We start from the raw sequence: 26031 nt of genomic DNA on the forward strand, positions 1-26031 counted from the left end.
TTTTAAAAAACAGCCCTTTTTCTTTTATTATAGAATATAGTCTTATAAAGTAGTATAGGGGGAAAATGGAAGTGTAAAGACTTGCTGATTGTGTGTCCTTTAGATAATTTTAAGTTTTGTATGTTATAAAATTATACTAATAATAAACATGGACTGTTTCTGTGATTAGGTGATAACTGGAAAGAAGCACGAAAGCTCAATGTATCAACACAGCATATTTTGACACCTATGCACGTCAATGTAGAACTCTCTAAAGCCATGGTTTTCATGGATATCAAGATGCCCAAGTATGTATTATATATTATCTGTTTCACGTAATTGTAGATTTTCTCAGTAAATCTATAATGAAGGAAATGCTATACCCATTGACTCTATTATATAGAATTCATATTATAACCTTTGCCACTTATGCCATTTTTAATATGCAGTTCAATAGCATCTTCATAAATTCACAATATTTTGCAGCTCTCACCACTATCTATCTCTAGAACTTTATTTAACAGTCTTCCAAACTAAATGTCATACTCGCTAAATAGTAACATTCCATTCTACTCTGCTTTTTGCCCCTGGCTACTAACCCCCTTTTTGTCTGGTGACTTTTCTTTGTGTTTTGGTTAAGATTTATTCCAACATATTTTAATCATGTTCTTATTTTTGTTTTTGTATATTTTGTAAATTTTTTTTTGTTACCATGGAGATTATGTGTGATGTCTTAAACCTTTTGCCGTTTGCTTAAAATGGTACCCATGTTAGTCTCATTCACATGCGAAGTCTACTTTTTCGGCACCAATTAATATAAACTTATTATGTCTTCATTTCTGTAGAAAATGAAAAGAAGTCAAACCTAAATCATATAAAAATCTTTTTTAATATTTTTAATGCAGTTATCTGTACTATGATGGTTAATTAGACTGATTTAAGACAATAAAAGAAAGCCCACTCTATAGTATGTAGCATTTTGATGCCTACCCTCTACATTGTGCATCTTGCATATTTGAGGAAAGGAAAAGGTTTTGATGCTTTAATTTAATTGATATGTATTGTGTAAGTTAAGCCACAGTGAATGGAAATATTTAAGTTATTAGAAATAAAGCTTAGGATTTTCTACAGGAATTCAGGTACATTTTTAGAGACCAATGTTTAAAAACTAAAATGTATAATTTAAAAAAAAATTAGTTTTGGGGAAAAGTGGCTGTAAAACCAATGAGTTAAAACATTTTGTTTGAGGGCCATACCTTTTGAAAAATTCTTGTTTGTGTATGCCCGTGCATTTTTGTACATGTGGATATACACATGTGTGTGGAAGCCAGAGGTTGACATCATGAACCCAAAGTACATCAATTGGCTGAGATGCACTCCAGAGACGCACTTGCCTCACCTCACCTCTCCTTTAGTGTTGGGATTGCAGGTGTGTGCCTCTGTGTCCATCTTTTAGTTGGTGCTGGGTATCTCACATCAGTTACTTGTACTTTTTTTTCACTTTTCCATTAGACCAATTTTCTCAACCTCTCTTCATTTTTATTTTTAATTTTTAAAAACATTTATTATATGGAGGGCTTGCATGTTTAGGTACCACAGTGGGCATGTAAAAGTCCAGAGAACAACCTGATGGAGTAATTTCTTCCACCATGTGATTTCTGGGTAATCAAACTCAGATCACTGGGCAAGTTCCCCTTAAGGGCAGATGCCTTTATCCCCTGAGCCATCTCTAGGGCTCCAGCCCCTCTTTAATTCAGTATCTTATTTGTAAACAAAAGAGATTGGTGTAAAATGGAGACTGCATGTTTGTTTTTCCACCACCCAGACCCGAATAATAATTACAACACTGCTTGGCCAACAGCTCAGGCGTATTTCTTGCTAGCTCTTACACCTTAAATTAACCCATTTCTATTATCTTATATTTTACCACAAGGCTCGTGGTTTAAAGGTAAGGTTCTGGCTGCTTTCTCCTTCAGCAGCTACATGTTGTGTGCCTGACTTTGTCTTCTTTCTCCCTGCATTGAGTTTAGTTTTCCCACTTACCTGTATTCTGCCCTGCTATGGGCCGAATTAGCTTCTTTATTAATCAATGGTAATAAAATATATTCACAGCTTACAGAGGGAAATCCTGTATCAGATTGGTAAGACAGTTAAAAATAACTCAGGTTTTGTTTTAAATTATGGTTTTGGATATAAAATCTCTCGTTCTTTGAACTTGCTAAGCTTACGTTTTCTTGTAGGAACTATGTGCATATTAGAATTTACATGTAGTAGGGATTAGAAATAGACTGTGATCCTCAAGTATGAGTATACAACAATGACATATAAATAATGTAATGATAGTCACCTAATAAATTGGTAATTAATATTGTCATCTGTATTTGGCAAATCTGAGAGAAACAATAAATGAAATAATACTAGAATAAGAAACCTCTGAAAACTATTAAGGCTAGTGCATCTAAGGTTTATAAGGTAAGATGTGATTTGTAGTTTTAAATTTTTATTTTAAATATTTATTAGTTGAATATCATGGTTTTATATTTTTGTTTTGTTTTGTTTTTGGGTTGGGGTAGGTGCTAAGCATTGAACTCAGGACTTCCTGCTTGCTCTGCAAGGCATTTGTCACTGATCCACCTCCCAAATTCCCATTCTTTGTTAATTAGTGTACCTAAACCAGAATGAAAATTACTCTATATATTCTGTATAATTCATATACTCTATAATAATTCCTGTCTCTGTAAAATAGATTCAAGATTTCTGGAAAATTACCTCTTATTTCATTACGAATCTCAGATAAAAAACTACAAGGGATTATGGAATTGTTTGATAGCATTCCAAAACCTGAACCCATAACTGATCTGTCTGCCCCTGCCAAATCATTCCAGGTAAAGTCTTTTTCAGAATTAATGAAAGATTAAATTGAAAAATAGATTCCGAAGTAGTAAAAGAAATTACCACAGGTGAAATTACTTACGCTCATTTTAATTTTCAGCAGAATTGCGTCTCTTCCATCTTCATGACACACATTTACATTACGAGTATTTAACATTATGGAGAAAATTGCGACTTTGAACTTACTTGTATATGTATTAGGTTATACGTCTGTCTATCAGATTAAGTTCTAACAGTTGTTAAGGAAAAGTATTACAAATTTTTGATGAGTTTTGTCAACTTTTCTCTCGAGTATTAATTTATTAACAGTGAATGAGTGTCTTTCTCTGCTCTAATTAGTTTTTAGTGTTGGCCATTCTTAATATTTTACTCTTTGAAAAGATTGCCTTTTGGATTTAATTTGTGTATCTTTCAAAGAACATGTTTTTCTGTGTTTAATTTTTACTTTTTTTGAACTGTTACTGTGAATATATGTATTTGTATTATGTAAATGCAGTATAATTTTCTAATTATAGAAATTTATCAGTCATTTGGAATTACTTTTTATGTTAGATTTTTAGTGCTTTATGTAAGTATATTTTTACTATGCATTAAGTTTTTATTTTTACATAGTCACAGTTATTTTCTTACACCTTTGATTTTTTTGACTATATATTACATGATTTCTCTCTCTAAAATATTTTAAGAAAGGAAATATCTCATTTTTCTTTGATTTCCATCCCCTTGGCTTGCTTATAAGTTATTAAATTTTTGCTTTTCTTTAATTTACATTTCTAAAAAAATTGCAAAACTAACTTGTAGAATCCCCATTCTCCAGTCTATTTGATAGTGAACTGCTGATGTATTCTCTCCTCTTCCTCTGACCACTTTAGTGTTTTACAATAGCTTTTCTGCTTTGCTGCTGAACTTTCTCTTTTATTAATTTTGTTTTCTTCATGTGTTTTGAATTTTGATGAAGTAGTATTTGTTATTTTCTTTTTGGGTAAAGCTAAATGTGATATTTCTGAAGCTTTCACCTCTGAATGAAGTTGAAAGATTTTCCCCCTGTGTTTTATTCTAAAAAGTTAGTAGTCTTTAAAGTTGCTTTATAAATGTATGTGCATTTTACATTCATATTTTAATGTAGTCTTTTAACATCTTCAGTCTAATTTTATATCTGTCTTATCATGTCACTTTTATTTTCCCTTGATCCACTGCCCAGCCTCTATGGCTAACTAGTGACTTAGCTCTGTACGCTGATCTTCAGACAAACTTTATTTGTTAGATTACAAACAAAATATCACTACAGGGCTTGCTTCTTAAGATGTCCTTGAGCTGGTTTATGGGCTAAGTAAAATTTCTAGTTAAAACCTATCTCAGTCCAAAGGAGTGGGGGGAGGGGGAGAAGGGTGGGAGGAGGGGGAGAAGGGTGGGAGGAGGGGAAGGGAAATGGGAGGCTGGGAGGAGGTGGAAACTTGTTTTTTGTTTATGTTTTTTTTCTTCTTTTCGCAATAAAAAAAAAAAAAACAAAAAAACAAAAAAAAACCTATCTCAGAATCCTTACAGATTTCCAGGAAGTTACTATGGGAGCCCCACAATTACACTTAACAACAAACTTAAAAAAGGACTTACTTTTTCTGCTTTAGATCTGATCGCTTCTCTGACTGTATTGAGTAACTTTTTGTCAAAATTATCATAAATTTGAATAAAAGATCTTTATTTTGATTGGCAGTGTGTTACTTTTGTTTCAGATTCAAGCATCTACTTTGCCAGCATCACAGATTTCTCAGAAGTTAATCCCTTTATTGGAACAGCCTTCTGTTGCCGAAGATGGTATGGTGAATTTTCCTTACTGCACGTGCATAATTGAAGGAGTTCATTTTTGAGGGCTGTTCTCTTCAAATGGTTATGTATAGGGGTATAAACATCTTTTTCTTTTAGCAATCAACACATTTACTAAAGTTTATGTCATGTATACATCAGAGACATTCATAAATGAGTCACTCAAATACTAACTAAAGTTGGGTTTATATGCCAGTTTACATTGAACAAAAGAATTCCACACACTACTCAATTTAAAAACGTTTTGATTGTTTTGAGTAGTTGATAAGTGGAATCTTACATGTAATATTTTCATACCATGGTTAATTACTGATAACAAAAAATTACATTAGATGAAGCTGTAGTTAAAGGGGTGCTTTATTAACGTTACTGAGCCTGGCTTCTGTTGCTAGTATTACAGAGTTGTCAGCTGAGTTCCATTACACTGTCTAGCTACAGGGAACACGGTAGTGTTTTGTTTCAGTATTCATAATGTAGACGATCATTGTTTTCCTCTATAAATGCTTCTTATCCAACTCTAAATAGTAATGATTTTTTTAAAGTTGATTTTTTTTTTTTGAATCAGGATAGATAGCTCAATGGTTAAGAGTTCATGATGTGCTTCCATAGGATCATGACTCAGTTCCCAGCACACACACACTGGGCAGCTCACTACTGCCTTTTTCTCCCCTCAAGAAAATCTGTTGCCCTCTTTGAACTCCATGAGCACTTGCATTCACATACCTGCACACAGATGCACACATGTACACATAATTAAAAATAAAAAATGAATCTTAAAAAATTGATTTTATGCCAAAGATTAAATATTTTATATACATATATTTTGTCCTTTGCCATGTTATTTATTCAAAAGTAATTTCTGTATTTTTTCTCTAGCTTTTGTGTTCAACTTTTAATATAGACATTTATAAAGACAAAAAGAACCCCACTTGTGAAATATTCTATACCTGACCTCATGTGATGTGTCAGTCAAAACTTAGTCACAATAAGACACTATATAAAATTACATTCAGATATGCATGAGGATATAAAGCATATATGAATTCTGTGTTTTGATGTATTTTAATGCTTACGTTTATTTCAGAAAATTATAAAAATAGATTACTTCTGTTGTTGACTTAAACTAAACATTCTTTGAAATTTAGATTCAGAGGAAGAATTTTTTGATGCACCATGTAGTCCCTTGGAAGAGTATCCTCAAATCCTATCTAGAGTTAGAAGTCCTCGACCCAAAAAATTACAAAAGAAAGAGTGTTCAGTGAATTTAATTCAACTTAGGATGCGATTTGAAGTAGCAGAGGTATGTGCTATGATTACATAAATGTGGGTTATGTGAGTTGTCATTTATACTTTGTGAAGTTTACTTATATAGTTTTATTACCAATAGATACTAGTCAAGGTATATGGAGATGGTGTATGGTTTTTGTAATTTTTTAAAAAGAAAATGAACTATCTTTTTTTATTATTATACATCAGTACAGATTCCCACTCCCTCCCCTCTTCCCATTCCCTCCACTTACCCCCTTACACGAACTCCCCCATCCAATCCTCAGAGAGGATAAGGCACATTGCTTTAGGGAAGGTCCAACGCCCTCCCAGTTATATCTAGGCTGAGCAAGGTACCCATCCAAAGAGAATGGGCTCCTAAAAAGCCAGTACAAGCAGTAGAGATAAATCCTGGTGCCACTGTAAGTGGCTCCTCAATGTGCCCCAGCCATACAACTGTCAACCACATTCAGAGGGACTAGTTTGGTACTATGCTTGTTCCTTCCCAGTCCGGCTGGTGTTGGTGAGCTCCCATTAGCTCAGGTAGACTGTTTGAATGGGTGTCCCCATCATGGTCTTGACCTCTTTGCTCATATTCTTATTTCTCCTACTCTTCAACTGGACTTTGGGAGCACAGTACAGTGTTCCAATGGTGGTCTCTGCCTCTGTTTCCATTATTTTCTGGATGAAGGTTCTATGGTGCTATTTAAGATATTCATCAGTCTGACTACAGGGCAAGGCCAGTTCAGATGCTCTCTCCTCTATTCCTTAGGGTCTTAACTGGATTATCCTTGTGGATTCCTGAGCATTTCTCTAGTGCCAGATTTCTTGCTAACCTTAGAACGACTCCCTCAATCATGGTATCTCTTTCCTTGTACTAATTTCTGTCCTTCCATTTCGGCTATCCCATTCCCTCAAGTTCTCCTCGCCCCTCCCCTTCTCCCCTCCTCTTACCCTTCTACCCTCCTTTCTCCCCCGACCCCAATGTTCCCAATTTGGCCTGGAGGGATGGGTCAGCCTTTAAAGGCTAGGCTTACAACCAAAAGTATGGTTTTCTTCATATTTTTTTTAAGAATATCTTTCTTAAGAATTAGTGTTTAAGTGGTTTATTGTGGGCAGTTTTTTAAAACATTTTTTGGTGATGATTATACAATGTAAGTATGCATTGATTGTGTGGGGAGAATAGAAAATCAATATTAAGTTTCAATTTTTAACATACTACATATGCATCTTTATGTTGTTATCACATAGGTAAGCTATGTGTTTTGCCTTCCTTACAGGTTTTGATTCAGTTTTATCACCTTGTGGGAGACTGTGAACTACCCGTGCTAGAAACGGGTGTTTTAGGATTGGGTACTGAAGTTGAGATTAGAACATTTGATTTGAAAGCAAACGCCTTTTTGAAAGAGTTCTGGTTAAAATGTCCAGAATACTTAGGTAAGACTATTAAAAGATATATAATTTACTTTCATAATTTGATTACTTGTTATAGATTTTTCTGTTCCTTAGACTTTGAATCAATATTTTGAAATAGTCTGAAAAAGAAGAGACGATTACATTTAAATTTATGTTAGTCTATTTTCTTTCTTTAATATATTTTTAATTAAAATATAATTACATCACTTACCTTTCCCTTCCTCCTCCAACACCTCCCACACATCCTCCATTCTCAAGTCAACAGTATTTTTCTTTGTTTGCATATGTGTATATATAAAAATACACAAATATAATCTGCTGAGTCTGTTTTTGTTGTATGTTTATGGATGACTTCAGGGCTGACCATTCTGTATTGAATCATCAGGTTGGAGGGTCATCACTGGGAAAGGCTAATCTTCCTCTCTTAGCAGTTATTAGTTGTCTGTAGTTTTTTGTCTAGGGTTGGAACCCTGTGAAATTGTCCCTATTCCACATTAGCATGTCTACTGATACTGCTATTGTTCTGGTCCTGTTTATGGAGCTGTTTCTAGAGGAGACTGTTTCACAGCAGACTTCCTGACTCCTATAATCTTCCACTCCGTCTTCTGTGATGTTCCCAGAGCCATAGATGTAGGAGCTGTCACGTAAATTCATCCATTGATCTCTGTATGGTGATTTTCTGTGATGGTCTTCATTACTATAAATCAAAACTTCTTGCCAGGCGGTGATGGTGTACACCTTTGATTCCAACACTTGGGCCAAAGTAGGCAGAGCTCTTTGAGTTTAAGGTCAGCCTGGTCTTCTGAGATAGTTCCAGGACAGCCAGGGCTATAAAAAGAAACCATGTCTCAAAAAGCAAAACAAAACAAACAGAAAAAAAGGTGGGGGGAGGAGGAAAGAAAAAAAAGAAGCTTCTTTAATGAAGGGTTGCTGTATCAGCACTTAAATTTAGATGGGGCTAAGAACCATAGATGAGAGAGACTATGCAGCATTTGTCTTTCTGGGTCTGGATTATCTCCTCCAATACAACCTTTTCTGGGTCTATCCACTTAACTGAAATTCCATGATTCACTTATCAACTTCCTCAACAGTAGGATATGTTTGTTACAGTTGAACCTATTCACATTTTTATCACCCCAAATCCATTGTTTGCATTAGATTTAAACATTTGTGTTAAACTTTTTATGTGTTTGTCCACTGTATAAAGGCCAGTTCTTATGGTGGTATAATCAGAAGCATGATTTCACTGTGCTCAGTATCTGCTGTTCTCCCACTGTGGTATCTGGCTTAAGATGTTTCTGTCTTCCATGTTATATTCTTTTATCTGAATATATGATTGGAATAACACAGTGTGCATCCTTTTAAGGTTAGCTTCTTTTAGTAATCTGTGTTTAAATCTTCTTGTCTTTTCATGGCTTGATAGAGAGTTACTTTTGACCAGTAAATCATAATCCTTTGCATAGGAACATTATTGTTATCTATCCAATATATCCATTATTGCTTTCTAGCCAACTGTTCATAATAGATATTCATTATGGATACCTATCCACTCACTTATAACGGACAACTTGACTTCTTTTATGTTTTGTCAATTTTGAATAACGATGCTAATAGATAGCAATATGCAGATTTTGGTATAGACCTATGCTGTCTGTTTCTTTGGGTAAATACTAAGGAACTGAAGTGGTGGATTTTATGTTAAATATATGACTTGTAAATGAACCACCAAACTATTCCAGTGTTTTGAGATATATATATATATATATATATATATATATATATTTTTTTTTTTTTTTTCCTGGAAATAAATAAGAGTACTTATTGTTTCATCCTTGTCAGCATTTTGTTAGTGTCTGGTCTTCAGTCCTTCTAATAGGTATATAATGACAGTTTGAATTTCTCTGATGGTATATGATGTGGGGAATCCTTTCATGTGTCAGTTTGTCATAGCTCCTTTGGTGAGTGGTATCTTCTAAGTTCTTTGGCTCTTTTGAAAATTATCAATCAAATTAAGTAGTTTAACCCAAAAGTAGGTCAGAGGAATGTGTTTGTATGGTATCACATTGTCTACTTGTTCTCCAGCCCTTGCGAACTTGAATGTGGTAGACTGTGCCACAATTATCTCTTGGTCTCCCAAATTTGAGAATGGTGCTCTGTGTGACAGTTGTCTTGCGCTTACAAACTTGATTGTGGTAGACTGTGTCACAGTTTTTCTTGGTCACACAAACTTGGGTGTGGGGAAATGTATCGCAGTTACTGATTAGTCACACAAAGTTCATTATATAGGTGTTGAATTTTTGTTCTTTTATGTCAAAATTATATTCTGTTCTTTTGCCCCCAAAGTAATTTTCTTTGATTATTGGGAAAAGAAGTAAACCAGCTGAATAGTGTTCTCTAGTAATCCAGAAGTAGTATAGCCATTGTTACTTTTTATGTTTATGCTTATTTTTGTTTCTCAAAGGCAAAGCATAAATAAATCCTTGCAAAAAAGCATTTTATACCATCCCTACTGAACCTAATCCTAAAAGCATTATATACCATCCCTACTGTACCTATTCCTAAAAGCATTATATACCATCCCTACTGTGCCTATTCCTAAAAGCATTATATACCATCCCTACTGTATCTATTCCTAAAAGCATTATATACCATCCCTACTGTGCCCGTTCCTAAAAGCATTATATACCATCCCTACTGTGCCTGGTTCCTAAAAGCATTATATACCATCACTACTGTGCCTGACCCTAAAAGCATTATATACCATCACTACTGTGCCTGACCCTAAAAGCATTATATACCATCCCTACTGTGCCTGTTCCTAAAAGCATTATATACCATCCCTACTGTGCCTGTTCCTAAAAGCATTATATACCATCCCTACTGTGCCTGGTTCCTAAAAGCATTATATACCATCACTACTGTGCCTGGTTCCTAAAAGCATTATATACCATCCCTACTGTGCCTGTTCCTAAAAGCATTATATACCATCACTACTGTGCCTATTCCTAAAAGCATTATATACCATCACTACTGTGCCTATTTCTAAAAGCATTATATACCATCCCTACTGTGCCTGTTCCTAAAAGCATTATATACCATCACTACTGTGCCTGTTCCTGAAATCATTATATACCATCACTACTGTGCCTGTTCCTAAAAGCATTATATACTATCACTACTGTGCCTGTTCCTAAAACAATTTGCTTTATTTTCTGAGGAGTGAGGGGCAGAGTTACTTTATGAAATACAAATGATCTGGTAAACAGCTGTTCAAGAAGCTGGTAAACGTGTAAATGAAGTGTAGATCTTCTTAAGGTCAAAAAATGTGGTTAATACCTAACATAGGGTGCTGGTTCATGTGCTCATAGTTTTAAGTTTGAAGGGCTGCATAGACATTGTGCCGTGCTTTCCTCAGCTAGAGCAGTGTAATGAGTTTATAGTCCTTTATCCCAGTCTCTAGACACTGTTTTTTAGCAACTGTAAGTAATTTGATAATGATAGTTTTAAAGAGTATACAGATATCTCTTCTCTAACAATTCTCATGGAATATCTCGTTTTGAACAGAATTAGTAATGTACCTAAGTAAACTGATATGTACTGCTAAGACTGATTTTTATCTAGTATATAGAAAAATGTAACACTTTCTTGATGCATTTCCACAACTAGTATTTTCAGAGGTACTCGGTTTTTTATTACCAGGCATTGTTGTGACTCAGTCCTAGAATTTTTCATGCACTTTCATTACCACTAAAAGTTATTTTGGTTCTTCCTTAACAGTTTGCTAGTTTTTGTTACTGGCTTGTTTATATGTCGAAAGGTTTGATACTTTAGTGTTGAAATACAAAGAAAGGATACATTGTATTGAGTTGAAAAAACAAAGGGATCTTACTGAGTAGCATCTAAGGCAATCTTTTTTCTATCATAATTACTAATGATTTAATTTATCTTAGTATAATTTTACTACCAAGAAATAATCCTTAAACTATTTTTAGATGAAAACAAGAAACCAATTTATTTGATCACCACCCTGGATAACACAATGGAAGATTTGTTAACACTGGAATTTGTGAGGGTAAGCAGTTCTGCTTCTACCTGATGGTCAGGTAGATTTGCTATGAAATTTGTAATTTAGTGTGCTTAATTTTTACTCTAATGTAACTTTGTAAAGGCCTCTGTTTTAAAGGTCTTTCTGTTTGGGCCTTATTGTTCTGTAGTTTTGATTCACAAATACTTCATATAACAAACAAAGTATCTTGTGCTCTAAGAAGAAAGGAACTGTAGGTTGACTTTTTCCACCAGACTTTTGAAAAACAAACAAATGTTTGGTGGTGATGAAATTTCTTACTGTATGTGGTACAAGAGGATGGATGAATTTACTTCCTTTCTACCATTATCTGGTTACCTGCTTTTTAAGTGTCAATGACTCCATTCCATTTATATTGATTTATAATGTTTTAAAATTTTTTCATCTTCTGTATGTACTATGGTCTATTTTTGAATTATTCTTTGTTATTTGCCATTATGTGTGTTTTAATAATTACTTTGTAATAAGAATTACGCCAAGAGAATATTACCGTACTTAAGACTATTTTTGTTTCCGTGATTTGTGGATATTTTTAAAGATTTTTGTTGTGTATTTGTATCAGGTTTTAGGATATACAAACACTAAAGAAAATAAAAGCAATTGTGTTATGTGCATATTAAATGGATTACTATTTAAAAAGGATAAATCATGATATTTGCAACATTATCAGTCTGCAGGCCATGATGTTAAGTGAAATAAATTATCTACTCACAGAGAGAAATATAAGGGAGGATCTTACTTATATGTAGATTCTAATAAAATTGAACTCATATATGTGAAAAGAAAATGGTGGCTACTGCAAGTTGGGACTACTGTGTAAAGAAAGAATAAGGAATTGTTGATAAAAGAAACTTGTTGTTCCTGGCTGCTCAGCCCTAAAATAATCACTCAGAAACCATATTATTTGCAATAATGTTTGACCAATAGCTTAAGCATGTTTCTAACTCTCACATCCTAAACTAACCCATCTGCATTAATCCGTGTGTCTCCACGAGGCTGTAGCTTACTGGGTAAAGTTCCAGTGTCTGTCTCTGGTGGGGCTACATGGCTTCTCTCTGACTCTGCCTCTTTCTCCCAGCATTCAGTTTAGTTTTCCCTGCCTAGCTAAGTTCTGCCCTCCTATAGGTCTAAAGCAGTTTCTTTATTCATTAATGATAATCACAGCATACAGAGGGGAATCCCACATCAGAAAATAGTTTCAGCCAGAAAGGAGAATAGATTTTGAGATCTGTTGGGTAGCAGAGTAACTATAATCAATAATGTATATTTCCAAAGGTAATTTTCAAATGTCTTACAGTAGATGGTAGGTAAGCTAGTTAATAGATATATGTTAGCTTTACTTAAACATTTTGTATGCATTCCATGAAACATCAGGTAGTAAGCTATAAATATACAATTATGTCATTGTGAAAGGCTGTAAGATATTTGGAAAGACAAGTGTTTGGGAACTTGTAGATTATTATCTCCCAAATTTTGTTTCAAATACAGGAAAAATTAGGAAGAAACATTCAGAGCTCTTGAGGAGCAAATGATAGTTCTCTATATTTGATACCTTATAACATGTTTTCTCTAGATAATAAGGAAGATAGCCTGTATTCTTAATTGAAGACTTGCTTTACGCTAGAGAATCCCATATTTAGCACATTTTATTTATTATAGTAAAGCAGCTGCCTTGTTCTGGTCAAATAGTTGCTTGTTTAAGTAAATATATGTACATATATATGCATGTATGCATGTAACATACTAGCCCCCTCGTTTATAGATAGTTTATGTATAGTATCCAAGTCTTGAAAACTTTACAGCTGTCATGTGGTTGCAGACATTTCATGTCTCCCTAATACATTCTAATAGATACATTTTCTCTTTGTATAGGTCGAAAAAAATGCACCCAGTTTAAAAAGTACTTACAACAATGTTTTACAACTTATTAAGGTATGCATATATAATTGTTTATTTTAAAATTAGAAACTGTATTTCTATTTCTAGATGTCTTACCAGTACTTATTTTATAATTGGAATTATAAGATTCTCCAATGATAAAGCTGAATATTTTAAATCATGTGTTTTATACCACAAAGTATATGGTATGTTTTTTGTTGCTGTTGTTGGTTTTGTTTGTTTGTTTGTTTTGAGACTGAATTTCTTTGTACCTTTGGAACCTGTCCTGGAACTTGCTCTGTTTACCAGATTGGTGTTGAGCTCACAGAGATCTGCCTGCCTCTGCCTCCTGAGTGCTGGGATTAAAGCTGTGTGTGACCACATACATATATAAATACCATATATATGAATTTATTATATAAACAGTGTTCTACCTTCATGCATGCCTGCATGTCAGAAGAGGGCATGAGATTTCATTATAGATGATAGCCACTATCTGGTTGCTGGGAGTTGAACTCAGGACCTCTGGAAAAGCAGACAGTACCCCTTTGTTTTTTTATTTGTTTGTTTTTTGTTTGTTTTGAGATAGGATTTCTCTGTAGCTTTGGAGCCTGTCCTAGAAGTAGCTCTTGTAGACCAGGCTGGTCTTGAACTCACAGAGATCTGCCTGCCCCTGCCTCCTGAGTGCTGGGATTAAAGGTGTGCACCACCACCGCCCAGAAAAACAGACGTTACTCCTAACCTTTGAGCCATCACTCCAGCCCAGCATAGTGTATTTTAAAGACCATCAAGTCAGATGTTTTTTTTGACTTAGTACTAAAATCAGTTTTGTTCCATAGGTGAATTTTTCCTCTTTGGATATTCATTTACACACTGAAGCACTTCTCAATACAATGAATTATCTTAATAATACCCTTCCGCAATTAGGGGAACAATCTGCCTCAGTGTCTGTTGCAGAGACTGAAGACAAAGGAGATCTCATTAAAATGCTTGGTATATTTGTTAAAATTTAAGCTTTTGGGTTTTTTGTTTTGTTTTTGTTGTTGTTGGGGGTGGTTGTTTTGTTCTTTGTTTCTTTTGTTCACCAATTGGAACAGTAATTTTAGCCTCTGGTGTTGCTTTTTATTAGACAAACACCTAAAATGATTCATCATATTTCATGCTAATCTTAGAGATTAGTGATAAAGGAAAATGATTAGTGCTAAAGAAAACAGTTTATGTTGTAATATATTTGAGTTGTAAATTAGACAAGAAATACTTGATTTAGATTAAAGTTTATGTGACATAATTTTAGATTAGAAAAATGTAAATGACATTTGAGTATTATGGTTGTTTTTAATCAGAGTGCAGGTTAAGATTTGAGTTACTTTAAATCTAAAACTTCTTGAGCATAGTGGTAATACTCAAAAAGCCTTTGATTTTGCAGCATTTTGAAATTTTGAATTAGAGATGCTCTATCAGTTACCATTAAGAACTATGGGTATTTGCTTTCTATAATGACAGTTGTCTCAAAGATTCTTAGTTATTGGTTTAATTTTTAGTTTCAAATGATTAGTTACCTCTAAGAGCAGTCTTTGGACTATTTGTTTTTGTATTCATTAGATAATTCATATTTAGAATTCTCAATCCAGTAGGGAATATTTTTTCTTTGCCTGTAGTTGAGCTGTAAATCTGATGTTATAATCATTTGTGGTGATACTCTAGCTGCCTGTGTGTAGTGTGATAATTACTAAACCTTTCTTTGTGTTACAATGTGACTTTGTTTTGCAGCTTTAAAGCTACCCACGAATGAAGATACTATTACCTTGCAACTTTTGGCTGAATTGTCTTGTTTACGGATTTTTATTCAAGATCAGAAACAAAACATTTCTGAAATTAAGATTGAAGGTAATATCATCTCATGGAAACATTTTTAAGGTTATCAAATTGAAGACAAAAAAAAGCAATTTTTCATTGTTTTATTTTCTTAGGGCTTGATTCTGAGATGATTATGAAGCCATTAGTCACTGAAATAAATGCAAAACTAAGGAATATAATTGTGTTAGATTCTGATAAAATGGCTGTATACAAAAAGGTGAGATTTTGGGATTTTTAGTTATTTTTATTTCATGTGCATTTGTGTTTTGTACATTTATGTCTATGTGAAGGTGTCAGATCCTCTGGAACTGGAGTTATAGACAGTTATGAGCTACCATGGTGGTGCTGGGAATTAACCCAGGTCCTCTGGAAGAGCAAGTGCTCTTAACCACTAAGCCATCTCTCCAGCCCTGAGATTTTGTTTTATATTAAGTACCAATATATCATTAAATATGTAGTTTTCTTATCAATTAAATAGAATTATCGTGTATTAGCAGTGTCTTGTGCATAATGGGTTTTAGAGTCAAGCACAATTGATTTATTAGCTTTGATAATATTTGTAACCCTTTCAGTTACCTAATCTAGTCTTTTATTTATAAAATGAAGATTGTGATTTTTCCTAAGTCAATAATTCTCCTGGAACAAATAATGTTTTTTAGTGGTTGGAGGAGGGGTGTTGCTAATAATGCTTCTTTTAAGAACACTGACAAATAAAAGTGTTTTGTTCTGTAAATATCCCTAATTGCCTAATTCAGATAGTGGTATTAGAAGGTGTGATGTATTTCAAGTATACTGTCATGAAATGAGAGAATCCTTCTAAATTGATGTAGATGGCTAGATATTTTGTTAGTAATTCTCAGATAATAAGGAATTTAAGTAGAATGATGTATTGAAGGACCTGATGACAAAATACTAAAGTGTAAGATTGGGAAACCTGAAGGACTCTTTGGATCAATAAATGAGCATTTAGAGTTTGATAAAAGAAAGAAAACTTTGTACATGACTGGTCCTAGTCTGTTATCAGTATTATTAATTTTTTAATGTATCTGTATGAGTGTTTTACTTGCATATATGTATATACAGTACATGCATATATTAATAGTGTGTCATATGCATAATGGGGTTTGTACTGCATGTATATGTCTTGTGCCCACAGAGGCCAGAGAAGGTGATGAATCCCCTGGAAATGGAAGTTACAGATAGTTATGAGCTGCCATGGGGGTGCTGGGAACTGAACCCAGGTCCTCTGGAACAGCAGTCAGTGCTTTTAACTGCTGAGCCCTATCTCCAGTTCTGTCATCATTATTGATAGTCATCAACTGATTTTTATGTGAGACACAAAAATTATACATACATATATATATATATATACATATACATATATATCAATAAAGAGTGATTGGCACAAAAGTCAGATATGCATGATTTATAGAAATAAGGATTACAATTTTTAATAATACTGATGGCAATTTCCAAAGTTGTTATTTGCTCCTCTTTCACTGTTACTTTAAGATTCATAGAATATATAGGACAATGAAGGATAGGGCATACATTTTTATTTTTCTAGAAAGTGATGCTCACAGAAATAAAATTATCTACTAAATGCTATACAGATAGTAACAGAAATGAATTATAGCCCCAAACATTGATTGTTCCTTCTGTATTTTATTTTTATTTCATTTTATTTATTTATTTATTTTTTATTATTTTTTTAAAAAAACATAAACAAAAAACAAGTTTCCACCTCCTCCCAGCCTCCCATTTCCCTCCCCCTCCTCCCACCCTTCTCCCCCTCCCTCATTCCTCTCCCCCTCCCTCTCCAGTCCACAGAGCAGTCCGGGTTCCCTGCCCTGTGGTAAGTCCTAGGTCCTCCCCACTCCGTCCATATCTAGGAAGGTGAACATCCAAACTATGGCCAAATTAAAACATAGCTCAAAAGAGGTACAGATTGAAAAGTCTCTTTGTCCTCTTATCTTGCTCCTCTATCATTTTTCTTGGATTCCAGTGTAGGTCTCACAAATGGGGTGTTCTTGAGGATCTCCTCCTCCTTGGGGCATCTTGCTTGCTGTGCTTCTTGGCTCCTAATTAAAGACTACTAAATTCAAGCTAAAGAGGACTTCTTGTAGTCTGCTCTAATGAAGGCTTCTTGTCCTTCCCTTAGATATAGTTTTCTTTGTCCTTATTTCTAAGATTTTGTATCTTTACCTGGGCCTGAGGTCGGCAAGGTTTATTGACTCTCACTTTGGTCAGAGAATAATTTTGGTAATGCTTTAGGCCTTTGTAAGAAAGACACTTGTTTTTATGTGATGGATATTTTCTTATGTCTTTCTATCTGCGCACCATGTTCATGCCTTCTGCCCAGGGAGGCCAGAAGAGGTTAGATCCTATGGACCTGGAGATACAAACAGTTTTGAGCTACCCTGTGGGTACTAGGAATTGAGTCCCAGTTCTTTAGAAGAGTTGTAAGTGCTGGTAACTACTGAGCCATCTCTCTAGCCCAGTGCTTTTGGCCTTGTATGGGATGGAAATGTTTCCATTTTTCCAAAACCAATAGCAACTACAACCCTAATTTCAGTCTTAGTTCTTTTCTTATGTACTCCCAACAGAGGATAACAAAATACCTACTTTTGAGAGATACTGTGTTTGTTTTTCCCAGGGACTTTGTCTCCAACACTGGTATTTAGTCAGCCTCTATTTTTTTTTTAGCTGAATTGTTCTGCCATAACTTACATGGTATTTGGCAACCCTGCCTCTTGTAATCTTCTCTCCTTGCAGATTTTTCTCCTGATTTTTCTTAGATGATGTACATTTTTGTTGTTTTCTTGTTAATCCATATTTCTAGTAATATCAAGAAAAATTATAATAGTTCATTGGCTGTTTGTTAATTTTAGGGCTTGAAATGATCCTTTCTCTAGCTTCGTGCATCACATCCAGACACCTACACTCTCTTTCTTCAATTTTTGTACTACTTCAGCCTTCAAAAATATCTCATACTTTTGCTTTTGGGGGACCTGCGATTGATTTACTTGTTGGTTTTTCAATCTCCTGTTCTTGCTTCTAGAATTAAGAGTTGAGAAAACTGTAAATTTAAGTTAATACTCTTCCAATTTTTTTAAAAAAAATTCATTTCTTGTCTCTTATACCTTTAACTGGTAGTTATGGAGGTAGAAATTTTAAGCCCCCACCCCTGGCAATTTTTTGTTAGTAATTAAAATGATTCTTCACCAACTGATGAAGAACAGGACGTTTAAAATTGAGACACTGCATTAAAGAATACGAAAAGAATGTTTCAAAGTCCTCAGACCTAACGAAACGAAACATTGAGTTCAGGTAAATTATGTAGGTAATGTGTTTTAGCTTTGACTATTACTAAAGGCATATGGTGACTGCCATTGCCAGGCAGAAAATCCAAGTGAGATGCATAACTAAAAACATGAAGCATGGTCAAGGTAGGCCTGTTAACCTTTATGACACTCAAAGACAACAACAAAAAGCAGGTTAGGTTACAAGGTCTAATGAAGCATTTGGAATTGTTACCTCAACTACCTGGAAGATTTTCCAAATGGTACAATATTATTATTATTATTTTACTTCATTTTACTTTGATCTTGGGGTACATTACTTCAAAAATTGACTAATATTTTGGATTCTTCTCTCATCAAGGCTGTTTATATCACTGGAAAGGAAGTTTTCAGCTTCAAAATGATTTCTTACATGAATGCAACTGCAGGCTCTGCATACACAGATATGAATGTGGTTGATGTTCAAGTTAATTTAACTGTTGGTTGCATTGAAGTCGTGTTTGTCACAAAATTCCTATATTCTATATTGGTAAGTATTTAGCTCTTCTTCCTTGTCTCTTTCTGTATTGTCCTCCCACTCCTATGCAGTTAAATACACCTCCACCACCAGTTTTCTCTCTTTTGCTCTTCATAGTAATTGTATTCTCCTATCCTTCTTCCTCTTGGCCCAGTCTCTTCTTTCCTGGCTTTTGAAGTTAACTTGTGTTTAAGTAGTCAAATCTAAAGATTCAGAGATAGGATTCACAAATAAGAGAGAACATGGAGTGTCTTTCTGAGTCTGGGTTTCTTCATTCAATATAATATTTTCTAGTGCCACCCATTTGGTTGTGAATTTCATTGTTTTTACAATTGATTAGAATTCTGTTTTGTATATTTACCTTGTTAACAGGGTAGCAGTGAACATGACTGAGAAAGTGTAGTTGTAGAAGGATTTGGAGACCCCTCTTTTTCCCTTTTCTCTCTTCAGATCATATGTGCCTTGCTATTCCCCTATTTCTCCCCCTACTCATACAGTGGTACTATCCTGCTTTCCTAGTTTCTGCAGGGACTGCTTTACTTTCCTAGTTTCTGCAGGAAATGCTTTACTTTCCTAGTTTCTGCAGGAAATGCTTTACTTTCCTAGTTTCTGCAGGAAATGCTTTACTTTCCTAGTTTCTGCAGGAAATGCTTTACTTTCCTAGTTTCTGCAGGAACTGCTTTACTTTCCAAGTTTCTGCAGGAATTGCTTTACTTTCCTAGTTTTGTAGCACGAATAATAAAACCCAGAGACAGACATTGGGGTTCAGCTGAAGATCAGAAAAGCAAAGCAGCCAACTAGAGAGTCCTAACTCTACCAAGGCTCAGACAAAGGGGCAATCTTGCCCTCAGCATGACTGTAGATTGCAATGCTCTCATAGTTTCTCCAGGATATGTACTCACATATGAAGATTTGGAGCTAGAAGCCTCAGAAAATAAAAATCGTGCGACATTTGTCTTTGTGAGTCTAGGATACCTCATTTAGTGTGTGTGCGTTTTTTTTTTCTAGTTCTTTCAACTTACCTGTAAATTTCATGATTCCATTTTTCTTTACAGCTGAATAGTAGTCCACTGTGTAAATGAACCACATTTTCAATACCCATTCAACAGTTGAAGGACATTTAGGTTGTTTGTTTCACTTAGTAGCTATTGTCAGTAGAGCTCAGTGAAAATGCAAGTATTTGTGGAGCAGGGTGTCAAGTACTGTGTGCGTACATATGCCAAGAAGTGATAGAGCAGGGTTACCTGGTAGATATACTTTTTTCTTTTTGAATATTTTTCACACTTTTGTCCAAAGTGGCCGTACCAGTTTGCAATCCCAGCAACAGAGAGTAAGGGCTCCCTTTTCCCTCATTCTCACCAGCCTTTGTTCTCAGTTGTTTCCCTGATGTTAGCATTTCTAACTGGGTAAAGTAGATGTAATTTGCATTTCCCTAGTTGCTAAGGTCATTGAATACTTTGTAAGATTATTTTAAAGCTTATTTTCTTTATATTGAGAACTCTATTTAGAGCTATACCGCATTTTTTCAATTGAGACTTTTGAGTTGTTGGTTGTTGGGTTTTTGTTTTGTTTTGTTCTAGTTTTTTGTATACTCTGGATCGTAATCCTTTATTGGATGTATAGCTGGCAAAGATTCTCTCACATTTTGTGATTTCAACTTCACTCAGTTGCTTGTTTCCTTTGCTATACAATTTTTAGTTTGGTGAGGCCCCAGTTCTCAGTTTTTGTCCATCTTTCCTGATCATTTTTTACCCATGAGAGTCCTGGAGACTGACTTGGGTTTTCACATAGGTAGCAGGAACTTATACACTACATAGTGAACCATTTCACCAGACCTGAGATTCTTAAATACTTTATAGATTTTTAAATCTGTAGTGTAAACTATAAGACGTGCTTAGGTCTTAGAGGAAGCACACCATAAAGAAATAATACTAACTGGGCAGTGGTGGTGCACACTTTTAATCCCAGCTCTCGGGAGGCAGAGGCAGGCAGATCTCTGTGAGTTCGAGGCCAGCCTGGTCTACAAGAGCTGGTTCCAGAACAGGCCTCAAAGCTACAAAGAAACCCTGTCTCGAAAAAATGTTCAAGTATTCCCTTTTTGCTTTGTTTTGATGACTAGATTTTTATTTTATCACTATATATTTGTTGTTCAATTTTTTTGGCAGAAAATAATAAGTAAATAATGGGCTCTGTTTTACCAAGTAAAAGTTTTTGCTTTATGGAAGTAAAATTAAGTTAATACAATTTATATTAATAATTTGATGTTTATTAAAGGTAATATGTCATTCTATCTTCTTTATAGGCTTTTATAGATAATTTTCAAGCAGTTAAAAATGCGTTGGCTGAAGCAACTGCTCAAGCGGCAGGAATGGCTGCTGATGGTGTAATGGAACTGGCTCGAAGGAGTTCTAGGCTCGCATTGGATGTTAACATAAAAGCCCCTATTGTGGTCATCCCGCAGTCTCCAGTGTCTCACAATGTTTTTGTTGCTGATTTTGGCTTAATTACAATGAAAAATACATTTTTTACTGTAACAGAAACCCAGAGTAATCCCCCACCTGTAATTGATTTGATAACAATAAAATTGAGTGAAATGAGACTATACAGGTAAGCTTTTCACAGCCTGTTTATGCAAATAATAAATCTTTTCTTAATCCTTAGACTAAAGGACTGGATATCTTTAGAATTCTCTTTGTAGTGTGATTTTGTTTTACTATCATTGTACTTTGTGATTTTTTTTTCAAAGTATCTTCTAGCTAGATCACTTATAGTCTTTCAAAAAACCACCTAGAAATATTTGAAAACTGCTACTTAGATCATGATGAAAACTGTAAACTTAACCTGGAGGAGTATATTTTCATGCTTGTATAATTCTTTATAAGGATAAGGTAGAAATGGAGAAATTTGACATGAAACTTATATTCACTTTGCAACACATAGTTTTTTCCAATCTATTCTGTCAGCTTTGAATATTTTTAAGCAACTTTATTGAGAAATAATTGACTTATAAAAATATTTGTAGTTAATGACAAAAAATTGTTCAGAGTACTCATTCCCTTTTTAGTCATTAATGTTTATGATGTTATTTCTCTTATTTCTTATATTTTTGTTTTATCCTTTTGCACATCAGACTCACTGTAAGTGTATTAATTTTATAATTTCAAGTCTTCTGCTTTTTCATTGTTTTTCTTTCATTATGTTCTGTTTACTATTTTTCCAATTGTAAATCTTGGTTCAGTTTTTCTCTTTGTCTAAGTTTCTTTAGATGGTAACTAAGATTATTGATTTTGTTTTTAATGTAAGCCAGACTTCTATAAATTTAGTTTCTCCCCAGAATCCTTGGTTCCTTTGGATTATCATGGATTTCCCTGGCTTTGTCTTTTTTAACCTTCTTGTAGCACGAATAATAAAAACCCAGAGACAGATATTGGAATTCAACCTGGAGATCAGAGAAGCAAAGCAGCTAAACCACTAGAGAGTTCTTACCTCTATGAAATCTTTTTTTAAATTATTTTATTTTTCCATTCAAAAATGTATACTTCTTCCCCTCCCCCCATTCCCCTCCTGCTCCCCCACTCTATTTCCTCCCTCCTTCTCCCTGCTTGAGAGAGGGCAGGGAACCCTGCCCCCTAGGAAGTCTAAGCCCTTCTCCCTACATCCAGGCCTAGGAAGCTATGCATCCAAATAGACTAGGGTTCCAAAAAGCCAGTACATGCAGTAGAAACAAGTCCCAGTGCCTTTATCAATGGCTTCTCAGTCAGCCCCCATTGTCAGCCTCATTCAGAGAGTCCGGTTTGACCAACAGGCACTCTGCTTCAGCAAGTGGACCAACCCCTCTTGGTCCTGACTTCCTTGCTAGTCTTCTCCCTCCTTCTGCTCTTCAGCTGGACCGTGGGATCTCAGTCCATTGCTCTGATGAAGGTCTCTGTCTCTATGAAGTCTTCAGACTGAAAGAGAACTAGTTCCTGTCTCATCCCATCTTATATTCCTCTCTAGTGGTGATATTAAAGGCATACACTACCACTGCCTGGCCTCTCTGACTAACTAGTGTGGCTGCTGGAATTAAAGGTGCATGCACCCACTGCCTGACCTCTGTGGCTGACTAGTTTGGCTGCATTGCACTGACCTTCAGGCAAGCTTTAAACACAAATAATATACCACTGTACCCTCTTTTTACTGTTTCTTCGTAAGTCATCTGAAAACAGTAGTAAACTGAAGCAAGTCATAGGTTAACAGCACCCACACTTCCCCACCCCCAACCCTCAGGGATTTTTTTCCCCCAACCATTTTTGAGGAAAGCATTTCTGGCAGGAATGTAAATCTGGTTAATTTTGCTCATCTTTGATAAGGGAACTGTTTCCATCAGTTGAATATTTAAGGATTAATTCAACTCTTAATGGATGAAGGGGTAGGACCAAGTATAATCATGAAAAAATTCTTTATAAGGAACCAGTAAATAGTGTATACTTTATTGGATTGTTGTAGTTCATATTAATTAGGTTGCTGGAAAAATAACGAAAAATTGGTTAAAAAATCTGAAGGTTAGGCAAAGACTTTGGTAACTATGACCGTAATTCACAAAAAGTTACAGTTGCCCTACTTACTTCTTTGTAGATGAATGAAGTCAGAGCTAACCAGTTACAGTAAATAGAGTCAATAGTAACTTACTGAGTGGATGTGGGAGTTATAGTAGAGGAGATAGTGAAATTTTCTTTAACTGTAATGCTTATAAAACTCTACTTGCTGTTAATGCAGTTCACCGAGAGAAGACAGAACCCAAAAATAAAAACAGTACACTGGCAGTACTTGTTTCTGTAATGTACAGAATAGCTTAGAAATAAATATAAGGAGAGATCTAAAAATACCTAGAAGATAATCGATTATATATTCCGATATTAGAATAAAGATCTTGTTTAAATTCTTAAATATGGAAGTTTAGTAATACATGACTAGTCCTTCAGGTTGTTGGATTGAGTGGTAAAAAGATCTTAGACTGCAGCACAGGAAAGCCTGATGAGGAGTGCAGACATTTCAGAAATTCGCATAAGAGGAGCCCTCAGAAGTGAGCCAGACAAGACCAGTGGGATGGCTTAGCAGGTCAGCCTCCTTCCTCCTAGTCTGAAGATTTGAGTTCTGTATCTGGGACCTGCATGGTGGAAGGAGAGAATCAACCCACCTTGCTATCGTCTAACATTGACCAGGGCCATGACAGTTGTGTCCTCTCCCTCATAACAAAAAAATATAATTTGAAATGTTAACAAATAGCAAAAGAGAGAGGAGGGAAACTGAGAAACTATATTGAGGTTTTGTTATTGTTAAACATGAATTCATATTATTAGAAGTTGTTTTTCATCTAGTACTTATTGTATAGCTATGTGTTATACATAGCCATTAAAGTTTCATGTCCATTTGTATTATAGCATTTTCCCTGTGGGGTTTTAGATATCTTCACTCACTACTATCAAATGGAGATAACAAGCCTGCATACTTATTTAAATGTCATTTTACTCCATAAACTGTTTATGAAAAAGTGGCACCCAACGTGGGGCTCCTGGTAAGCCACAGTCAAGTGGCAATACAAATTATTGGAAATGGGTTGAATCAATATGTGAGAGTTAGCCAATAAGAGGCTAGAACTAATGGGCCAGCCAGTAATTTAATTAATACAATTTGATGTTTTTATTTTGGGTATAAACTAGCAGGGTGGCGGGAACACAGCCCGCCAACCTCATTACAACATGAAATGATTTCATAACAAGGTATTCTAAGCAATCCCTGTTTATATTCATGTTTTTCTATTAACGAACTGATAACTAAAATTGAAGTCATCTCTTACTAATGCAGTTTAAAAATTTGAAGTCACTAAAATATCTGGAATATTATTGGGGAGTAGCCATTATTGTCACCTGAAGGTCCAAAGGATGCTTCTGTGGTCAATTACATTGTTTTTTGAAGGAATTGGTGTTGTTCTTTTTTAAAAAATGCTCCAAGATCCCCATGGCAGTAGGTCCCAAATGGCGGGCCATGTGGTGGCAGGCAGCGGGTCCTGGGAGCAGCTAGTCCCAGGCAGAAATGGCTGCCGGTCCCAGAGCGGTGGCCTGAGTGTCCCAGGCAGAGACAGCTGCTGGTCGCAGAGCAGTGGTGGCGGGCCATGTGGCAACAGGCAGTAGGCCCCAGGCAGAGTAGGCTGCTGGTCCCTGAGCAATGGCTGGTTCCAGGCAGGGAGACACATGGCAGGCGGGCAGAAGACAGAAACAGGGATAGACACGACATGCAGGGTGAGGTTGAATGTTCATTCAGGGGGTTATGGAGGAGGAAGGGTGAGGAAAGCACAACAATTGGGTCACCCAGTTCTTTTCAGTGTTGCTGTGATAACCATTTGGGAAGGCAAATATGGTGCATCTTCGTGTGAAGTTGTGTATATTCAGCAGTTTTGATCCACAGAGAACTCTTACATGGTACAACTTTGTTTCTTATGAAAGTAGTATGGTGTTCTGCTATATATGAATTGCTATAGAATGTTTTTAGAATGGGGTCTTTTGGGTTTGTTTACTGATTTTGTATTGGTTTTGATCTTTTACTGTTCATCAATTCTGTTTAAGTCTTGCTTCTCTATGATATACAGCAGTTTAAAGAAATTCACCTAGATGTCTAGTGAGATGGGCCCCACTGCTCTTCACACAAACAAATTGCCGATGTTTCTGACAATAAAAAAATGATACATTAAAGTTAATCATCCATCTATGTTTTCCTGCCTGAATATATACACAACAGTACAAAACAATGTATATTTTCCAATTAGGTCTCAGTTTATGACTACTGCATACCAGGAAGTGCTTGACCTGCTACTACCTTTGAACCTGGAAGTGATTGTTGAACGAAACTTATCCTGGGAATGGTACAAGGAAGTTCCTTGTTTAAATATAAAAGCTCAGCTAAAACCCATGGAGGTAATGTTTTTACGGCTTTGATTTCTCTTACAGCTGACAGTATTATCTTAGCAACATAAATTTCCTGGC

General features: G+C 35.2%; 1 protein-coding gene across 3 annotated transcripts in view; it reads left to right on the forward strand.

The window, feature by feature from the left end:
* Positions 1-26031, forward strand: part of Vps13a (vacuolar protein sorting 13 homolog A) — a 197239-nt gene that overhangs the window by 61409 nt on the left and 109799 nt on the right. For all 3 annotated transcript variants that reach the window (XM_041661420.1, XM_041661421.1, XM_041661422.1), the window contains exons 22-34: positions 170-287; positions 2726-2864; positions 4602-4683; positions 5838-5992; positions 7239-7395; positions 11367-11446; positions 13331-13390; positions 14176-14329; positions 15107-15223; positions 15307-15410; positions 18857-19024; positions 21315-21619; positions 25815-25962. In XM_041661420.1, the coding sequence (XP_041517354.1) occupies positions 170-287; positions 2726-2864; positions 4602-4683; positions 5838-5992; positions 7239-7395; positions 11367-11446; positions 13331-13390; positions 14176-14329; positions 15107-15223; positions 15307-15410; positions 18857-19024; positions 21315-21619; positions 25815-25962 (1787 nt within the window). The remainder of the gene's footprint in view (positions 1-169; positions 288-2725; positions 2865-4601; positions 4684-5837; positions 5993-7238; positions 7396-11366; positions 11447-13330; positions 13391-14175; positions 14330-15106; positions 15224-15306; positions 15411-18856; positions 19025-21314; positions 21620-25814; positions 25963-26031) is intronic.

This window comes from Microtus oregoni, unplaced genomic scaffold (assembly GCF_018167655.1).
Source record: "Microtus oregoni isolate MIOR12 unplaced genomic scaffold, Mior012 000012F_ref0000307, whole genome shotgun sequence".
NCBI classification, from domain to species: domain Eukaryota; kingdom Metazoa; phylum Chordata; class Mammalia; order Rodentia; family Cricetidae; genus Microtus; species Microtus oregoni.